The sequence below is a fragment of the Delphinapterus leucas genome, chromosome 4, assembly GCF_059928025.1.
Source record: "Delphinapterus leucas isolate spDelLeu-1000000601 "Yukka" chromosome 4, BTC_Dleu_Yukka2, whole genome shotgun sequence".
Taxonomy (NCBI): Eukaryota; Metazoa; Chordata; class Mammalia; order Artiodactyla; family Monodontidae; genus Delphinapterus; species Delphinapterus leucas.
In genome coordinates this window covers 57,881,804-57,902,122 of record NC_143132.1, presented here as the reverse complement: position 1 = coordinate 57,902,122, position 20,319 = coordinate 57,881,804, and the positions used below count along the sequence as shown (strand labels likewise).

The 20,319-nt window shown below is 35.7% G+C and overlaps 1 protein-coding gene across 1 annotated transcript in view; it reads right to left on the bottom strand.

The window, feature by feature from the left end:
* NECTIN3 (nectin cell adhesion molecule 3) overlaps positions 1-20,319 on the bottom strand; it is a 72,598-nt gene that overhangs the window by 27,186 nt on the left and 25,093 nt on the right. Inside the window, exon 2 of the mRNA XM_022597899.3 lies at positions 3,052-3,393. Coding sequence (XP_022453607.1) covers positions 3,052-3,393 — 342 coding nt within the window. The remainder of the gene's footprint in view (positions 1-3,051; positions 3,394-20,319) is intronic.

Here is a 20,319-nt window from a genome sequence, read left to right as displayed (position 1 = left end):
TTCAATCCATCAAAAACACCAGACTCATCATCTTAAATCACAACTTTCATCACATTACTTCTAAATCAGGTCTACGAGTTAGGTATCCCTCTAAGCAAGGTGAGAAGATGGTCAAAGCAGTGTTTCTCAAACTCTACTGTGCATAAAAAGTACTTGGGGATCTTGCTAAAATGTAGATTTATCATTCAACAAGTCTGGGAGGGGTCTGTAATTCTGTATGTCTAACATGCTCCCAAGTGATGCCACTGCTGCTGGTTCATGAACCATGCTTTAAACAGCGAGAATCTGGGACTTCCCTGGTTGTCCAGTGGTTAGGGCTACATGCTTCCACTGCAGGGGGCACAGGTTTGATCCTTGCTCAGGAAACTAAAATCCTGTATGCCGTGCAGCGTGGCCAAAAATAAATAAATAAATAAATAATAAACAGTAAGAATCTGAGAATAAAAGAAGAGAGGTGAGAAGAAGTACAATGCTGTACACTAAGTTTGCATTTCCAGCAATATAAAGCTCAAATTCCCCATCTTAATATTTAGATTACTTTAAAGTGGTCCTGCTCTACCTTTCTAGCCTTTAATTCTTGTATTTTATATAAATCCTTTGAACAATCAACAAATTACTCAGTGGTCCTGCAGAGGACACCTGGTAATGTTGAGAGACATTCTAACTTGTTGAAACTTAAGGAACTGCTACTAGCATCTAGTGGGTAGAGGTCATGGATACTGCTGAACAGTCTACAATGCACAGGACAGCTCATCACAAGAATTCCAGCCCAAAAGTTCAACAATGCCAATTCTGAAGAAACTCTGCCCTAATATATGCTGTTTTCTGCCTCCCTGCGTTGGCTCATTCTCCTCCCTATACTTCTTTCCTGTTTGCCTACCTAAAACCTATCCACCATTCAAGGACTGGCTCAACTACTTTTCTACAAAACATTTCTAAACTACAGAGTTTATTTATCCATTCCTATGCCCTACTTAAATAACATTTAGTGTATTACTGCTACATACCAGAAACTCTTACAGGCTTTAGGGATATAAAGTTAAATTTTAAAGTGCACAGTTGCAGTCCACCATAAGTTTATAGTGAAGAAGACATACAATAAGCATTATGTTAATTGCTACAACAAAGATAAGCTCAAGATACAAAGGCAAAAGAGCAAAAAAACCCCATCAAATTGCAGAGGGGTAGATATTTCAAGAATGGCTTCCAAAAGGATGTGGTTTGGGGCTTCGCTGGTGGCACAGTGGTTAAGAATCCACCTGCCAATGCAGGGGACATGGGTTCAAGCTCTGGCCCAGGAAGATCCCATATGCCGCTAAGCAACTAGGCCCGTGCGCCACAACTACTGAGCCTCCACTCTAGAGCCCGTGTGCCACAACTACTGAGCCTGCATGCCTAGAGCCCATGCTCCACAACAAGAGAAGCCCGCATACCACAACAAAGAGTAGCCCCCGCTCGCCACAACTAGAGAAAGCCCGGGTGCAGCAACAAAGACCCAAGGCAGCCAAAAATAAATAAAATAAATTAAAAAAAAAAAAAAGATGTGGTTTGATGAGTAGCAGTTAAATAGAAGAATCTAGAAGAAAGAGACAGGAGGAAAAAGGTGGCAATCCAGGCATAAGAAAACTACACATGTAAAAAAATAGGTGTTAATGAAGTATAAATAATTATGATTATAAAATTTGGGTTACTGGGAGAAGTAGAGCAAGGAGTGGAATAGATGAAGTTAGAGAAGAAGACCCAGCTAAAAGCATGACTAGTCTTATACTACCAACAGTCGAGTTTTAAACCACTGAGTATTGTGTTAATTTAAGGGGAATTACTAAAATTTAAAGCAAAAAGTCTTATTCACGAGTTCTCTCTTCTACATGCGAACTATTTATCTATTTTTTCTTGACACTGAATTTTTCTGTGACTTTTTTTATCCCAATGGCTTGCACTTGATTTTTCAGATATTTATGCCCTGCCTTCCAATCAAAACAGGTCTCAAAAGTATCAATTTTGTAAACATAAGTTATATTTTTCCCACAGCTCTTAGGGCAGGCTCTTAAACATTAAAGTCTTCAAATATTTAATTATTTCTATTTTTAAATAGTATTTCTCAATATGAAAAAATATATAACATATTTGGACAAAATTTCTTTCCTGCACATCAGTGACCCTGAAATCATGCCATTAAATATTAGAGGCTGTGTAGTTATTTGGTTCTCTGGAAGCAGACACTGAGATCAAATGAGGAGTACAAAAGGCTTATTAGGGAACAACATCTGGGAGAAAAGTGAAGAAGGATTGAGTAGGGAAAGCTATCAGCAGACCTTACAAAGTCCCTGACAGGCAAACAGGCAGATTCATAGCAAAGACCACCCATTAAAGGAGTTCCACTCTGGGTGGAAATGGCTACAGTTGCTTTTACTCCTTAATCCTCCTTCTAGTATTATAAAAGTACTCACCAGCTATTCCAAATTGGTTTACCTTTCACTGCAGGTGACTATTTTAATGCTAATAAGCTCTTCCTAAATTCTGCTATAAACTTTAATAGTTTTCAGATAGGAAAAGGCAGAAGATCTTTCAATGCAAGCAATAGACCAAGATTCAAATAGCTATGCAAATCCACAACAGCAGAAATAAAAGCTGATTTGAAAAACAAACATGAGATGTCAATGGCTCTAAGACCACAGTCACTTAAAAAATGGAAAAGCTTATTTAAAGATGGTAATTTAAAGGCTGAAAATTTGAGAGGAAATAATGAAAATAAATGTCAAAGAATCTCAGCACTTAGTATTATAAATAAAAAACAATCTTTCATGAAGAAAGTAAAATAGCTATAAATTACACAGCTTTATATAGATACACAGGTAGATAGGGACAAGATTTAGTTTAAACTGAGAGTCTAGAATCATAGAATTTTATGACAGAACTTGAAAAAACATATCTGAATTATTTTATTTTAAACCTACATTTATATATAATTTCAATTATTTTAAGTTCTTGAAAATACTTTTACAATAATCCTCACCACACCACCAAAATATACAATTTAAGTACACCTACCTAATACAGTTACAGTTGTAGAGGACTGAGCATTTCCAAGTGGGAATGTAACAGCTTTGCATATATATTGTCCAGAATCAGAGAATCCTATGTTATGTAGAGTAATTGTTGCATCATTAAGTGAATAGTTTTTAAACAAGACTCTTCCCTGATATTCTCCTTGAACAGAGAATCCATATTGAGGATGATGAACTGCAACAGTCTGTGCACTTTTGCCATGTATCTTCTCCCATAAAATTTGTGTTATAGTTTCATTTCCTTCAATTAAACACTTCAGTGAAACATTCTTTCCCCATACTGCTGTGACATGTGGCTCCACAATAACTGGTCCAGCTAAGGCACCTAAGGAAAAACAAAAAAGTGTAGTTCTTAAAAATGAAAAAAAGTTACATTAACATATTATCAAATTCCCTCCCTTCCTGTTTTCCTCTTCCTTCTTCTCCTTGTGTAAGTACACACACACACACACACACACACACACACACACACACGCAGAGGCACAGACACTAATGACCGAGTAACAGGAAGGACTGAAAAGAGCTAGATGTTCCCAGGGCTGGATTTAAGACCCAAAGAATGATTCTTAAGTGAATCAAATAATCACCAATATGTGTTGCAGTGGAAAAGCACTAGATTGGGCCAAGAGTAAGCTTAAGAGCAGGTCCTTCCCCATTCAAGGCACCAGGTAAGGTCCCAGCCCTAGCTGACACCCTGACTGCAGCCTTGTGAGAGACTCTGAAACAAAGGACCCAGCTGATCTATGCCTAGATTCCTGACCCAAAGAAACTGAGAGGTGATAAATATATGCTGTTTTAATACTATTAAATTTTAGGGTATTTTGTTACTCAGCAACAGATAATTAACACATTTAGGATCTGTCAAACCAAATATAATACCAAAGTTTCTTCCTTTGGAGAGTTCCTCTACCAAAAATCTGTATAAAACACTTCATTAAAGATAGACCAATTGCCAGAAAACATGAATTCAAAAAACACATATAAATGTGAAATTAAGTTTTTCTATCTCACAGATGAAGAAAAACTATTCTACAAGCAAAAGTTAAAATAAAATGATACCAAACTTCACTTTTATAATAATGATTTCCTTCCTAAAAGCAATGGATGAAATATAAATCATTTTTAGGAACATAGGACTAATACTCATGAATACTAAACTCAAGCAAGATGATCTTCACTGACAGGTATATTAGAACATATATAACAAATCCTTGGAGAGTTTACAACTCACATACATGTCCTGGCAAAATAAATGCTCAAACTAAGAAGTAAACCAATATAAGCACTTGAATATAGAAACTGTATAAATACCTTTAAAATTTAGAGTTATGTCTAGTTAATATTTTTAAATAAATACAAAAATGCAGAAAGGTATCACTTAAAAAGATAACCAAGAAAAATGTGTTTAAACATATTCAACAGTTCTAAACAACAACAAAACCTTTACACAATATTATTTCCATGAATAATATTTTTTCCTTCTTGGCAGGAAAAAAAAACCATAAATGAATATATTAGATAGATACATACATGGATACATACATAGCTAGATAGCTAGATAAGAGGGCAAACTTTACCACCCAAGAGATGATTGAGGATATTACAAAAAAGGACTGACAATTCACACTGACCATACTTAACAGCTATGGCAGAAAAAGGCTTTCTTTTAGCCACTCCACCAAAAAAGTATCAAGTCCAAAAAATGTACCATCATTGCTCTTATGCTTTCAAGCATAATTACAAAGCTTTTAAAATTTAACCTAAAACATATAAAATATGAAAGTATTCTAATGCATTTTAACAAGCTATCATAAGCCTAGTACTATACCCAAAACTATGCAAATGAAAGGGCAATTTACAAATATTGAAAATTTCATATAATATTATGAAAGAACACACAGCTCTTTATTTAAAGAAAAAGACACAATGACCAAGTAGGATATTCAAGAAAGTAAGGATATTTTTAGACTATTCATCACATGTGAAAGGTCACATAACTTTCTCATCTGATGCCAAAAAGACATTTAATAGAATTCAATATTCATTATCTGATTTTTTTAAATTAATTAATTTAATTTTTGGCTGCGTTGGATCTTTGTTGCTGCACGCAGGCTTTCTCTAGTTGCGGCAAGCAGGGGCTACGCTTTGTTGTGCTGCACAGGCTTCTCATTGTGGTGGCTTCTCTTGTTGTGGAGCATGGGCTCTAGGCACACAGGCTTCAGTAGTTGTGGCACACAGACTCAGTAGTTGTGGCTCACGGGCTCTAGAGTGCAGGCTCAGTAGTTGTGGCGCATGGGCTTAGTTGCTCCACAGCATGTGGGATCTTCCCAGACCAGGACTCGAACTTGTGTCCCCTGCATTGGCAGGTGGATTTTTAACCACTGTGCCACCAGGGAAGCCCTCATTATCTGATTTTTAAAAAATAACTAACAACTGAGAAAAGGACTCTTAATAATAAAGTAGATTTTTCTCAAATCTATGGCCATCACAATGCTAAAATTTAAAAGGGGGCATGGTTATTAATGAAAGACCAAGGCAAGATGGTGCACTGTCATTATCATCATTCAACTTAGACTAGAAATTCCCGTTCAATGAGACAAGAAAAGGAAAGAAGGAAGAATAAGAATAAGAAAGGAAAAGACAAAATTATTATTTGAAAAACCTATTACTAGAAAAACCTAAGAAGGCCAAGTAAAGTGCTATTAGGACAAATAATGTGGTTGCTTGCAAACCATGCAAACTGTATACAAAATGTATATTCATCAGGCCATAACAAGTGATAACCTTTACAAACTTACTGTAGAAAAAGTCAATATTCGCAAAGTATTAACATTTAAAACACCCATGAATAATGTTGTAAAGAATCTAGAAACCTGAGAAATTAACTTGAGTAAACGGAAGATATGTTCCTGAGAAGAAAGACGTAATACCTACTACTTAGACAGCAAATCTCTCCATGTTAGCACACAAATTCAATGCAACTTCAGTAAAAACCATGACAAAACTTCTTGAAACTAGAATAGGGACACTATGTTTAAAAAAAAACCCCACGATAGCACAGTAAAGGGGAGAAAGAATACTAAAGTAAAAATAATAAAAACCTTAATGTCTTAAAACAATTGAAAGTACACAAACAGATCAACATATAGAATGGCATACAATATGTAATATGTTGTACAAGTGGCGAAATAATGAATTAGTCAAGACATGATGAAAGGACAAGAGCTAATATTTGGAAATAGATCTACCCCTGCTTTACTAAACACACACACACACACACACACACACACACACAAATCCAGATGAAGATATAAATGTAAAAAAATGAGCCACATATTCCATATATACTGACAATAATTTTTTATATACTCTGGAAGATAAACATTAGTTACTCTAAGGAGGGACACTACTAAGGATTAAAGAAAGAACTTTTAGTTTTTACTTTGTATTCTTCTTTGATGTCAGAATCACAGTAAATAATGTTCAAAATAAAAGCAAATAAAAAATACAGAATCATCTTCCTCAGGTGGAAGCAGAAAAGAGATAAAAGAAGTATTATGGACTGAATGTTTGTGTTCCTCCAAAATGTATATATTGAATACCTAACTGGTGGTGGGGTCTTTTCGTGGTAATTAGGTTATATGAGGGCAGGGCCCACAGGCTGGCATTAGTGTCCTCATAAGAAAAGGAAGAGAGAGTAAAGCTCTCTCTCCCTCTCTGTGAGGACAAAGCAAGAAGGTGGCTGTCTACAAGTCAGGAAAGGGTCCTCAACAGGAACTGAATCTGCTTGCACCTTGATCTGGGATTTCTCAAACTCACAGAACTATAAGAAATAAATGCCAGATGTTTAAGCCAACCAGTCTATAGTGTTTTGTTATAGCAATCCCACCTTACTAAGACATTAAGTGTCAGAATTAACTTGAAGGGACAGTGCTAATGATATCTCCTTACAACCTTAAGAATAACAGCTTATGGGGTAGCAATACTTTTATCAGGCAGAACAGACTTTAAAACAAAATCCAGAGCAAAAGACAAAGAAGGACATCATATAATGATAAAGGGATCAATCCAAGAAGCAGATGTAACATTTGTAAACATATATGCACCTAATATAGGAGCACCTAAATATATAAAGCAAATAATAATAGACACAAAGGAAAAAATTGACAAAATATGGTAACAGTATGGGATTATAATACCCTACTTATATCAGTGAATAGATCATCCAGACAGAAAACCAATAAGGAAACAGTGGTCTTAAATGACATATTAGACCAGATGGACTTAATAGATATCTACAGAATACATATCTCACCCCAATACAGAATACACATTCTTTTCAAGTGCACATGGAACTTTCTCCAGGAAAGATCACATGCTAGGCCACAAAAAGGTCTCAGTAAATTTAACAGATTGAAATTATATCAAGCATCCTTTCTGACCACAATGGTATGAAACTAGAAATTAACTACAGAAAGAAAAATGGAAAAAATACAAACATGTGGAGACTGAACATGCTACTAAAAACAAATCACAAAAAAGAACACCACAATGCGTCCATGAACAAATCAAAGAGGAAATCAAAAAATACCTTGAGACAAGTGAAAACAGAAACAAAACTTTCCAAAATCTATGGGACACAGTAAAAGCAGTTCCAAGAGAGAAGATACAAGCCAACCTCAAGAAACAAGAAAAAATCTCAAACAACCTAACTTTCCATCTAACAGAATTAAAAAAGAAGACAAAGGCCAAAGGTAGCTAGTAGAAGGAGGAAAATAATAAAGATCAGAGCAGAAATAAATAAAATAGAGACCAAAAAAAACAAACAAACAAAAAAAACCCACCAACAGAAAAGACCAATGAAACCAAGAGCTGGGTTTTTGAACAGAGAAACAAAACTTATAAACCTTTAGTCACAATCTTCCAGAAAAAGAGAGCCCAAATAAAATTAGAAACAAAAGTTACAGCCAACATCACAGAAGTAAAACAAACAATCATAATACCACAGTTATATATCAACAAATTGAACAACCCCCCAAAAATGGATAAATTCCTAGGCATTGCAATCTTCTAAGACTGAATCAGGAACAAATAAATAGAAAATCTGGACAAACCAATTACGAGTAATGAAATTGAATCAGTAATCAAAAAACTCCAAAAAAACTAAAGCCCAGGACCAGACAGCTTCACAGGGCAATTCTACCAAACATTTAAAGAGTCAGTACCTATCCTTCTCAAACTATTCCAAAAAGCTAAAGAGCAGAGAACACTCTGAAACTCATTCTGCAAGGCCAGCTTTACCCTCATACCAAAATCACAAAAAGACACGACAAAAAAAGAAAATGCAGACCAGTATCTCTGATGAACACAGATGCAAAACTCAACAAAATATTAGCAAACAGAATTCAACAACACATAAAAAGGACCATACATCATGATCAAGCAGTATTTTAGGATGCAAGGATGGTCCAATATCTGCAAATCAATCAATGTGATACACATTAACAAAGTGAAGGGTAAAAAAAGCACACGATCATCTCAACAGATGCAAAAAAAAAAAAGCATTTAACATCTATTTACGATAAACTCTCAACAAATTTGGTAAAGAAGGAACATACCTAAACATAATAAAGGACATTTACGACAAACCCACAGCTAATATCATACTCAATGGTAAAAAGCTAAAAGCTTTTCCTTTAAGATCAGGGACAAAACAAGCATGCACACTCTTGCCACTTCTACTTAACATAATATTGAAAGTCCTAGCCACAGCAATCACACAAGAAAAAGAAATAAAGGCATTCCATTTGGAAAGGGATAAGAAAACTGTCATTGCAGATGACATGCTACTATATATAGAAAACACTAAAGTCTCCACCAAAAACAATTAGAAATAATAGATTCAGTGAAGTTGCACATTACATAATCAATATACAAAAACTGGAGGATTTCTATACACAATGACAAACTATCAGAAATAGAAATTAAGAAAACAATTCCATTTACAATTGTACCAAAAAGAATAAACACCAGCAGTGCAAGAGTGTTCCCTTTTCTCCACACCCTCTCCAGCATTTATTGTTTCTAGATTTTTTGATGATGGCCATTCTGACTGGTGTGATAATTGATACAGCCACTATGGAGAACAGTATGGAGGTTCCTTAAAAAACTACAAATAGAACTACCATACGACCCAGCAATCCCACTACTGGGCATATACCCTGAGAAAACCATAATTCAAAAAGAGTCATGTACCAAAATGTTCATTGCAGCTCTATTTACAATAGCCAGGAGATGGAAGCAACCTAAGTGTCCATCATCGGATGAATGGATAAAGAAGATGTGGCACATATATACAATGGAATATTACTCAGCCATAAAAAGAAACGAAATTGAGTTATGTGTAGTGAGGTGGATGGACCTAGAGTCTGTCATACAGAGTGAAGTAAATCAGAAAGAGAAAAATAAATACCATATGCTAACACATATATATGGAATCTAAGGGAAAAAAAAGGTCATGAAGAATCTAGGGGTAAGACTGGAATGGAGACGCAGACCCACTAGAGAATAGATTTGAGGATGTCTATATAGACTTGAGGGGGAAGGGTAGGCTGTGACAAAGTGAGAGAGTGTCATGGACATATATACACTACCAAACGTAGAATAGATAGCTAGTGGGAAGCAGCTGCATAGCACAGGGAGATCACCTCGGTGCTTTGTGACCACCTAGAGCGGTGGGATAGGGAGGGTGGGAGGGAGGGAGATGCAAGAGGGAAGAGATATGGGAACATGTGTATATGTATAACTGATTCACTTTGTTATAAAGCAGAAACTAACACACCATTGTAAAGCAATTATACTCCAATAAAGATGTTAAAAAAAAGAATATTTTATAGGCAGTTTTATATCTTGATCCAATAAAATGATTCAGAATTTTCAAAAACAAAAAAAAAAGAATAAAACACCTAGGAATAAATTTAACCAAGGACAGGAATTCCCTGGCAGTCCAGTGGTTAGAGCTACCAAGGGCCTGGATTCGATCCCTGGTCAGGGAACTAAGATCCCACAAGCTGCATGGTGTGGCCATAAAATTAAAAAATTAATTTAACCAAGAAGGTGAAGACCTGTACGTTGAAAGCTATAAGACACTGATAAAAGAAAATTTAAAAGATGCAAATAAATGGAAAGATATCCCATGTTCATGGATTGTTAAAATACCCATACTACCAAAAGCAATCTATAGGCTCAATACAATTTCTATCAAAATTCCAGTGGCATATTTCACAGAACTAGAACAAATAATCTTAAAATTCGTATGGAACCACAAAAGAACCCTAACAGCCTAAGCAATTAAAAAAAAAAAGCTGGAGGTATCACACGCCTTGACTTCCGACTATACTACAAAGCAACAATAATCAGAACACTATGGTACTGGTATAAAAACAGACACATGACCAATGGAACAGAATAGAGAGCCCAGAAACAAACCCACACACAAAAACTCAAAATGGATTAAAGACCCAAATGCAAGACCTGAAAACATAAAACTCCTATAGGAGAGCATAGGCAATACATTCTTTGGATCTGTCTCCTCAGGCAAGGGAAACAAAAGCAAAAATAAACAAATGGGACCAAATCAAACGTAAACACTTTTTCACAGGGAAAGAAACCAACAAAACGAAAAGACAACCTACTGAATGGGGAAAGATATTTGAAAATGGTATGTCCAATAAGGGATTACTATCCAAACTAAACAAAGAACTCATACAACTCAATATCAAAACACTAAACAACCCAATTAAAACATGGGCAGAGGACCTGGACAGGCATTTTTCCAAAGAAGAAACAGATGGCCAACAAGTACAAGAAAAGATGGTTAATATCACTATCATCAAATACAAATGCAAATCAAAACCACAATGAGATATTACCTCACAACTGAGAATGGCTATCATCCAAAAAAACAAAAAATAACAAGTATTGATGAGGATGTGAAGAAAAAGGAACCCTCATGCACAGCTGGTGGAAATGTAAATTGGTACCGCCACTATGAAAAGCAATATGAAGGTTCCTCAAAATATTAAAAATAGAACTACCATATGATCTAGCAATTCCACTCCTGGGTATTTACCTGAAAAAACAAGAGCACTAATTTGAAAAGATATATGCACGCCAATGTTCAAGCAGTATTATTTACAATAGCCAAAACACAGAAACGACTTAAATATCCATGAAGAAGATGTAATACACACACACACACACACACACACACACACAAAATGGACTATTAGTTATAAAAAAGAATAAAACTTTGTCATTTGCGACAAAATAGATAGACCTGGAGGATATTTTGCTTAGTGAAATAAGACAGAGAGACAAATATTATACTATATGTTTTCTCTTATATACAGAATCTCTTTATTTGTATCATCATATACAAATGCAAATCAGAACCACAATGAGATATCACCTCACAGATAGAATAAACTAGTGGGAGAGAGGGGAGGGGGGAGAAGGGGAGAGAGTTATGAAGGGGGGAGAGAAGGGAAGAGAGTTGTGAAGAGGGGCACAACAGGTGAAGGGGTTCAAGAGGTACAAACTACTAGGTACAAAATAAAAAGTTACAAGGATACAATGTGCATCACAGGGAATAAAATCAATATTGCATAATAACTTTGTGGCATATTCTATATCAAATTACTATGTTGTACACCTGAAACTAATATAATATTGTAAGTCAACTATACTTTAATTAAAGAAAAATTTTTGAAAAAAAAGAAAGAAGAACCATGGTTAATGGCCACCATTATTAAAGAGAATATTTGGAGATAGGAAAAAGAAAAAATGGATCCACTGAATCAAAAATGTATTTAAAATATTTTACAATACGTAAACGGGGAAAACCACTCTCGGCATAACAACAAAGACAGAAAAACCACCAAGGAAAAAGCTGATAGATTTGACCAAAAAAACTAACCCTCTAATAATTGAAGAGCCTGAGCAGATATTTACCAAAAAACTATAAATGGCTTTTTTTAATGTGTTCAATTTTACTCATAAACAAATATTAATGTAACTATCAGGTTTTTCTTTTCGGTTTTTTTTGTTTTAATTTCTAGGAGATTATGAGAGGTCTTTTACTTTCTAATTTTTCTACAGAAACACTGAGTAGTTTTTGCTTGTTGCAAAAGTCAATTCTGGTGTAAAACTTTTTTGTTTCAACCCTTAAACCTTTACTCAAGGCTTTATACTACCCTTTAAGTACTGATAATTTGGCTCTCCCTTAGATTCCATGAGCTTCTAATGACCTATCTCCTCGTTTTTCAGTTAGCCACAGTTAGTTTCTGTTGCTTGCAAACAAAAGTGTCTATTACATTTCCAATCCTAGACTAAACCCCAAAATTAAAAGCCACTTCTGAATAAGATTTTCCCCCATGGAATCTTAAAACTGTGGAGAGGGCTTCCCTGGTGGCGCAGTGGCTGGGAGTCCGCCTGCCAATGCAGGGGACACGGGTTTGTGCCCCGGTCCAGGATGATCCCGCATGCCGTGGAGCAGCTGGGCCCATGGGCCATTGCCGCTGGGCCTGCGCGTCCGGAGCCTGTGCTCCGCAGGGGGAGAGGCCACAACAGTGAGAGGCCCACATACCGAAAAAAAAAAAAAAAAAAAGTGGAGAAACAGATTTTCCTTTGTGGTTCTTAGACCAAGGTCAATATTAGAAAGCCTCACTACTCAAGATCTCCCAAACATTGAGCCTCTTCTTCCCCCCACTTTCTCATCTGAAGCTTCACTGGAGCATTTGACTGGAGAGCAAAAGTGTACTGGAGAAACAACTGTTTATTACTAAAGATCTAAGTTATTTGAAATATGTTCTTCATTAATGGTGATGTAAAGCCTACAACATAAAGAGGCTAAGAACAGCAAAGAATTGAACCTATCATGTCTGGCAAGACTTTAACTTTGTAATATCCTGGCTACTGCACACTCTAGAAGCCAACGAAAAACATGATAAGATACGATGTCCTGTCTCTGCTCTGTGTGTCTATTTGATATAAATCAAATAAAAAGTTTTGTAGTTAATCAACTGAACTTATTATCCTTTCAAAGAGAAAGAGAGAAAGGATTGCTTTTCCCCTACCTGTGGCTCCCATGAAAACACAAGAACCAAGAATAAACAACTATTCAGAATTTTCATGTGTATTTGTAAAGTCATTCAGTGAGTATTTAGAGTACCCAGAGGATTCAAGTCATCAGGAAATATATATATATTGATCAAGAAGCTTCTAACAGAAAAAATATATATATAGGACTGATGTAACTTCTATGGATTTTTTCAAAACAAAAACAAACAGAAAGACTTGAGACTCATATTAGAGATCACATTAAAGAAAACTGATTGAAACGGAAGTATGAGTAAAGTGGCAATTGTCCAAGAAATGAGCCAAGAACTAAAAGAAGTCATCACTATCTCTAATACTATCCTTTTTGATATTTTAATATTATCATTTACTACATTTTACTTTTCAACCTACAAGAAATGACAGGCATCTTGGACATTTTAGGTCCCAGGATCTTCCAAATGTTAGGATCTACAGAATAAGTATATGCAAATAGTATACAAATGAAACATTTATTGATTGTGCTGTGTCCAACTACAAACAACACTTCCAAACATCTCTAAAGTAGGGATCCTTTCAGACTCCTCAAAATTTAGAATAATTTTTTAAAGCAACGACTGAAATACGTATACATTTTCAAGAGACTAGTAAAATCAGAGAATCTAGGTATCCTCAACAATTTCAGCACACTTAAAAACATTTTAGAGGAATTAAATATAACACCAGTAGATTCAGTAATTAGTCTGAATTGTTTTAAACTGATAAATGTTTGCCATGTCAACTTCAAATATGTAACAAAAGTCTTTTCAACAATATCCCCAAACAACACTTAAAACAGAGATAAGTGCAGACAGAGTAGAGCCAAGTGACTAATAAAATGTGAAAACTATAAGCTGAAAACTCAAATACTATTAGAGTATGAAAGAATCTCTAACTCTGGGATCATAGGAGATCCTATACTCTAAGGAAAAGCTTGGATCACATATCAAAAATGGCTGAGAGAATCCAGGGCATTAATCTATCAGTATGTATTAAGTATGTACTTTGTTTCCAGACACTGTTCTAGGTGCTGGGAATAGTACTGAACAGAGAGATGTCCCTGTCCTTACAGGGTTTACATTCTAATTGGAAAGACAGAATTAACAAGAAAATAAAAAGATACCAGACAGTAAGAACTATGGAGGAAAATAAAGGAAGGTAAAAGGGACAGTTATTACTTTACGATAGAACCGTAACTTTTTGATCAAAGAGTGATAAAAGAAGGCCTTTTTAAAATAACACTGGAGCAGAGATTTGAAAAAAGTGAAAAAGTGAGAAAAAAGAACCTTTCAGTGTCCCTATAGTGAAGTGAGAGGACGAATGGCAGGAAATGAGGCCACAGTGGCAGCAGGGGACCAGACTATACATTTGTAGGACTTGGCTTTTATTAATCCTGATAAAATGAAAAACAAGACAGTTTTTAGCAGAAACATGACATATTCTAATTCACCTTTTTTAAAAGGACTAAACCAAGGATTCCAGTTAAGAATGTATTTTGTTAAAGGAGGAGAGAGAAGATGGGGTCTGGACCATACTAATCAAAGTGGCAGTGTTAAGTAGTGGTCAGATTCTGGATATACTGTATTTTGAAAGCACACCAAATAGGATTTTTGGTGATGGAACCAAATATTGGGTCAAAGATAAACAGAGAAGCCAAAATTACTCCCAAGTTATGGCCTGAATAAGCGGGATGGTGGAGTTGCCATTTACCAAAATGAGAATTAGCAAGTGGAGCATTTTTAAGGGGTAGAGTTCAGAAGTGCAGTTTTCAACTTGTTAAGTTTGTGATACCTATTTCACAACCAAATGGATATATTTATAAGCAGCTGAATACATAAAAGTATGCTGTTCTGGAGAGAGTGATGGACTGAGAATGTAAATTTAGAATAATCAACCTATAAAAAGGTATATAAAGTAATTAGGCTGAATGAAACCACTAAAGAGTATTAACAACACAAAGACTAAGAACCCATGGAGCATTCAAACATTTAAAGGTTTGGAAGTTAAACAGAGGCAAAGGGTGGCCAGGGAAGAAAGAAGAGGACCAAGAAGTATCCTGCACAATAAGTTAGCAAGTACCTAGAAAGAGAGTGATCAATTACTCCAAATGCTGTATAGGCCAAAAAAGAGGACTGATAAGTAACTAATGAATTTGGCAACTGTCTTTAGTGAGTGGTGAGGATAAAAACTTGATTGGACTAGATTTGTGATAGTATGGACACTCTGATTCTAGCCAAGGAAGAGTAATAGGATATACCCACCTGCTTGAAACAACCATATCAAGACAATAAGCAGCAGGCAACAAAAGAGAATGATCCCTGAGAGACAGCAAACACACAGATGAGCCAGATGACTGGACTCAGCTTACCGCCCATAGTGAATTCCAGAGCCACAACTAGGGAGAGAGAACGTAAAGAACCAGGCAGTCTCCCTGAGTCCTATGCAACCTCATATTGAAGATTCTACCCAGTACAATCAGCCAAGAAAGCAAAATAAAAGGCATCCAGATTAGGAAAGAATAAAACTGTCTTTACTTGCAGAAAATACAATCATCTGTGTAGACTATCAGATGGAATCTACAAAAAAGCTACTATGTCAAGGGTGATTAGCAAGGATGGTAGTAGTCTTATGTAGGACCTAAGATCAATATACAAATATCAATTATATTTCTATGAATTAGCAACGAAAAATTGGGAAGAAATTTTCAACACCGTTGTTTAGCATTAAAAAAAAGATAGGCTAAGGAGAGATCTGACAAAAGCTATGAAAAACTAGTATAGTTAAAAGCTGCAAAATTGGCTGAGAGAAGTTAAAGACCTAAATAAAATAAATGGAAATGCATGCTTGTTCATAGATTAGAAGATTCAATATTTTTTTAATTTATTTTTTTATACAACAGGCTCTTATTAGTCATCCATTTCAAACATATTAGTGTATACAGGTCAATCCCAATCTTCCAATTCACCCCACCCCTCAATTTCCCCCCTTGGTGTCCATACATTTGTTCTCTACATCTGTTTCTCTATTTATGCCCTGCAAACTGGTTCATCTGTACCATTTTTCCAGATTCCACATGTATGCGTTAATATATGATATTTGTTTTTCTCTTTCGGACTTACTTTACTCTGTATGACAGTCTCTAGGTCCATCCACGTCTCTACAAATGACCCAATTTTGTTCCTTTTTATGGCTGAGTAATATTCCATTGTGTATGTACCACATCTTCTTTATCCATTCATCTGTCGACGGGCATTTAGGTTGCTTCCACCTGGCTATTGTAAATAGTGCTGCAATGAACACTGGGGTGCATGTCTTTTTGAATTATGGTTTTCTCTGGGTATATGCCCAGTAGTGGGATTGCTGGATCATATGGTAATTCTATTTTTAGTTTTCTAAGGAACCTCCATACTGTTCTCCATAGTGGCTGTATCAATTTACATTCCCAACAACAGTGCAAGAGGGTTCCCTTTTCTCCACACCCTCTACAGCATTTGTTGTTTGTAGATTTTCTGATGATGCCCATTTTAACTGGTGTGGGGTGATACCTCATTGTAGTTTTGATTTCCATTTCTCTAATAATTAGTGATGTTGAGCAGCTTTTCATGTGCCTCTTGGCCATCTGTATGCCTTCTTTGGAGAGAGGTCTATTTTGGTCTTCTGCCCATTTCTTGACTGGGTTGTTTCCTTTAATATTGAGCTGCATGAGCTGTTTATATATTTTGGAGATTAATCCTTTGTCCGTTGATTCATTTGCAAATATTTTCTCCCATTCTGAGGGTTCGCTTTTCATTTTGTTTATAGTTTCCTTTGCTATGCAAAAGCTTTGAAGTTTCATTAGGTCCCATTTGTTTATTTTTGTTATTTCCATTACTCTAGGAGGTGGATCAAAAAAGATCTTGCTGTGATTTATGTCAAAGAGTGTTCTTCCTATGTTTTCCACTAAGAGCTCTATATTATCTGGCCTTACATTAAGGTTTTAATCCATTTTGAGTTTATTTTTGTGTATGGTGTTAGGGAGTGTTCTAATTTCATTCTTTTACATGTAGCTGTCCAGTTTTCCCAGCACCACTTACCGAAGAGGCTGTCTTTTCTCCATTGTATATCCTTGCCTCCTTTGTCATAGATTAGTTGACCACAGGTGTGCGGGTTTATCTGTGGGCTTTCAATTTTGTTCCATTGATCTATATTTCAGTTTCTGTGCCAGTACCATATTGTCTTGATTACTGTAGCTTAGTAGTATAGTCTGAAGTCAGAGAGTCTGATTCCTCCAGCTCCATTTTTTTCCCCACAAGATTGCTTTGGCTATTCGGGGTCTTCTGTGTCTCCATACAAATTTTAAGATTTTTTGTTCTAGTTCTGTAAAAAAATGTCACTGATAATTTCATAGGGATTGCATTGAATCTGTAGATTGCTTTGGGTAGTATAGTCATTTTCACAATTTTAATTCTTCCAAGAACATGGTATATCTCTCCATCTGTTTGTGTCATCTTTGATTTCTTTCATCAGTGTCATAGTTTTCTGAGTACAGGTCTTTTACCTCCATTGGTAGGTTTATTCCTAGGTATTTTATTCTTTTAGTTGCAATGGTGAATGGGATTATTTCCTTAATTTCTCTTTCTGATCATTCATTGTTAGTGTTTAGGAATGCAAGAGATTTCTGTGCGTTAATTTTGTATCCTGCAACTTCATTCCAAATTCACTAATTAGCTCTAGTTGTTTTCTGGTGGCATCTTTAGGATTCTCTATGTATAGTGTCATGTCATGTGCAAACAGTTGACAGTTTTACTTCTTTTCCTCTTTGTATTCCTTTTATTTCTTTTTCTTCTCTGATTGCTGTGGCTAGGACTTCCAAAACTATGTTGAATAATAGTGGCGAGAGTGGATATCCTTGTCTTGTTACTGATCTTAGAGGAAATGCTTTCAGTTTTTCACCATTGAGAATGATGTTTGCTGTGGGTATGTCACACGTCCTTTATTATCTTGACATAGGTTCCCTCTATGCCCAGTTTCTGGAGACTTTTTATCATAAATGGGTGTTGAATTTTGTCAAAAGCTTTTCCAGCAACTATTGAAATGATCATATGGTTTTTACTCTTCAATTTGTTATGTTAATATGGTGTATCACATTGATTGATTTGTGTATATTGAAGAATCCTTGCATCTCTGGGATAAATCCCACGTAATGATAGTGTATGATACTTTTAATGTGTTGTTGGATTCTGTTTGCTAGTATTTTGTTGAGGATTTTTGCATCTATAGTCATCAGTGATACTGATATGTAATTTTCTTAATTGTAGTATCTTTGTCTGGTTTTGGTATCAGGGTGATGGTGGCCTCGTAGAATGAGTATGGGAGTGTTCCTTCCTGTGCAATATTTTGGAAGAGTTTGAGAAGGATGGGTTTTAGCTCTTCTCAAATGTTTGATAGAATACACCTGTGAAGCCACCTGGTCCTGGACTTTTGTTGTTGGAAGATTTTTAATCACAGTTTCAATTTCATTACTTGTGATTGGTCTGTTCATACTTTCTGTTTCTTCCTGGTTCAGTCTTGGAAGGTTATACCTTTCTAAGAATTTGTCCACTTCTTCCAGGTTGTCCATTTTATTGGCATAGAGTTGCTTGTAGTAGTCTCTTAGGATGCTTTGTATTTCTGCGGTGTCTATGGTAACTTCTGCTTTTTCATTTCTAATTTTATTGATTTGAGTCCTCTCCCTCTTTTTCTTGATGAGTCTGGCTAATGGTTTATCAATTTTGTTCATCATCTCGAAGAACCAGCTTTTAGTTTTATTATCTTTGCTATTGTTTTCTTTGTTTCTATTTCATTTATTTCTGCTCTGATCGTTATGATTTCTTTCCTTCTGCCAACCTTGGGGTTTTTTCTTCTTTCTCTAGTTCCTTTAGGTGTAAGGTTAGATTGTTTATTTGAGATTTTTCTTAGTTTCTTGAGGTAGGCTTGTATAGCTATAAGCCTCCCTCTGCTTCTGCTGCATCCCATAGGTCTTGGATCGTTGTGTTTTCATTGTAATTTGTTTCTAGGTATTTTTTGATTTCCTCTTTGATTTCTTCAGTGATCTCTTGGTTATTTAGTAACGTATTGTTTAGCATCCATGTGTTTGTGTTTATTCCCTGTAATACATTTCTTTCTTTTTTTTTTGCACCTCTTTTTTTTTTTACATCTTTATTGGAGTATAATTGCTTTACAATGGTGTGTTAGTTTCTGCTTTATAACAAAGTGAATCAGTTATACATATACATATGTTCCCATATCTCTTCCCTCTTGCGTCTCCCTCCCACCCACCCTCCCTATCCCACCCTTCCAGGCGGTCACAAAGCACATTTCTCATCTCATAGCACTGTGGTTAGAAAAGATGGTTGATATGATTTCAATTTTCTTAAATTTACTGAGGCTTGATTTGTGATCCAAGATGTGATCTATCCTGGAGAATGTTCCGTGCGCACTTGAGAAGCACGTGTAATATGCTGTTTTTGGATGGAACGTCCTATAAATATCAATTAAATCTATCTGGCCTATTGTGTCATTTAAAGCTTCTGTTTATTTTAATTTTGGATGATCTGTCTGTTGGTGTAAGTGAAGTGTTAAAGTCCCCCACTATTATTGTGTTACTGTCGATCTCCTCTTTTATAGCTGCTAGCAGTTGCCTTATGTATTGAGGTGCGCCTATGTTGGGTGCATATATATTTATAATTGTTACATCTTCTTCTTGGATTGATCCCTTGATCATTATGTAGTGTCCTTCCTTGTCTCTTGTAACATTAAAGTCTATTTTATCTGATATGAGTATAGCTACTCCAGCTTTCATTTGATTTCCATTTGCATGGAATATCTTTTTCCATCTCCTCACTTTCAGTCTGTATGTGTCCCTAGGTCTGAAGTGGGTCTCTTGTAGACAGCATATATATGGGTCTTGTTACTGTATCCATTCAGCGAGCCTGTGTCTTTTGGTTGGAGCACTTAATCCATTCATGTTTAAGGTAATTATTGATATGTATGTTCCTATGACCATTTTCTTAATTGTTTTTAGTTTGTTTTTGTAGGTCCTTTTCTTCTCTTGTGCTTCCCAGTTACAGAAGTTCCT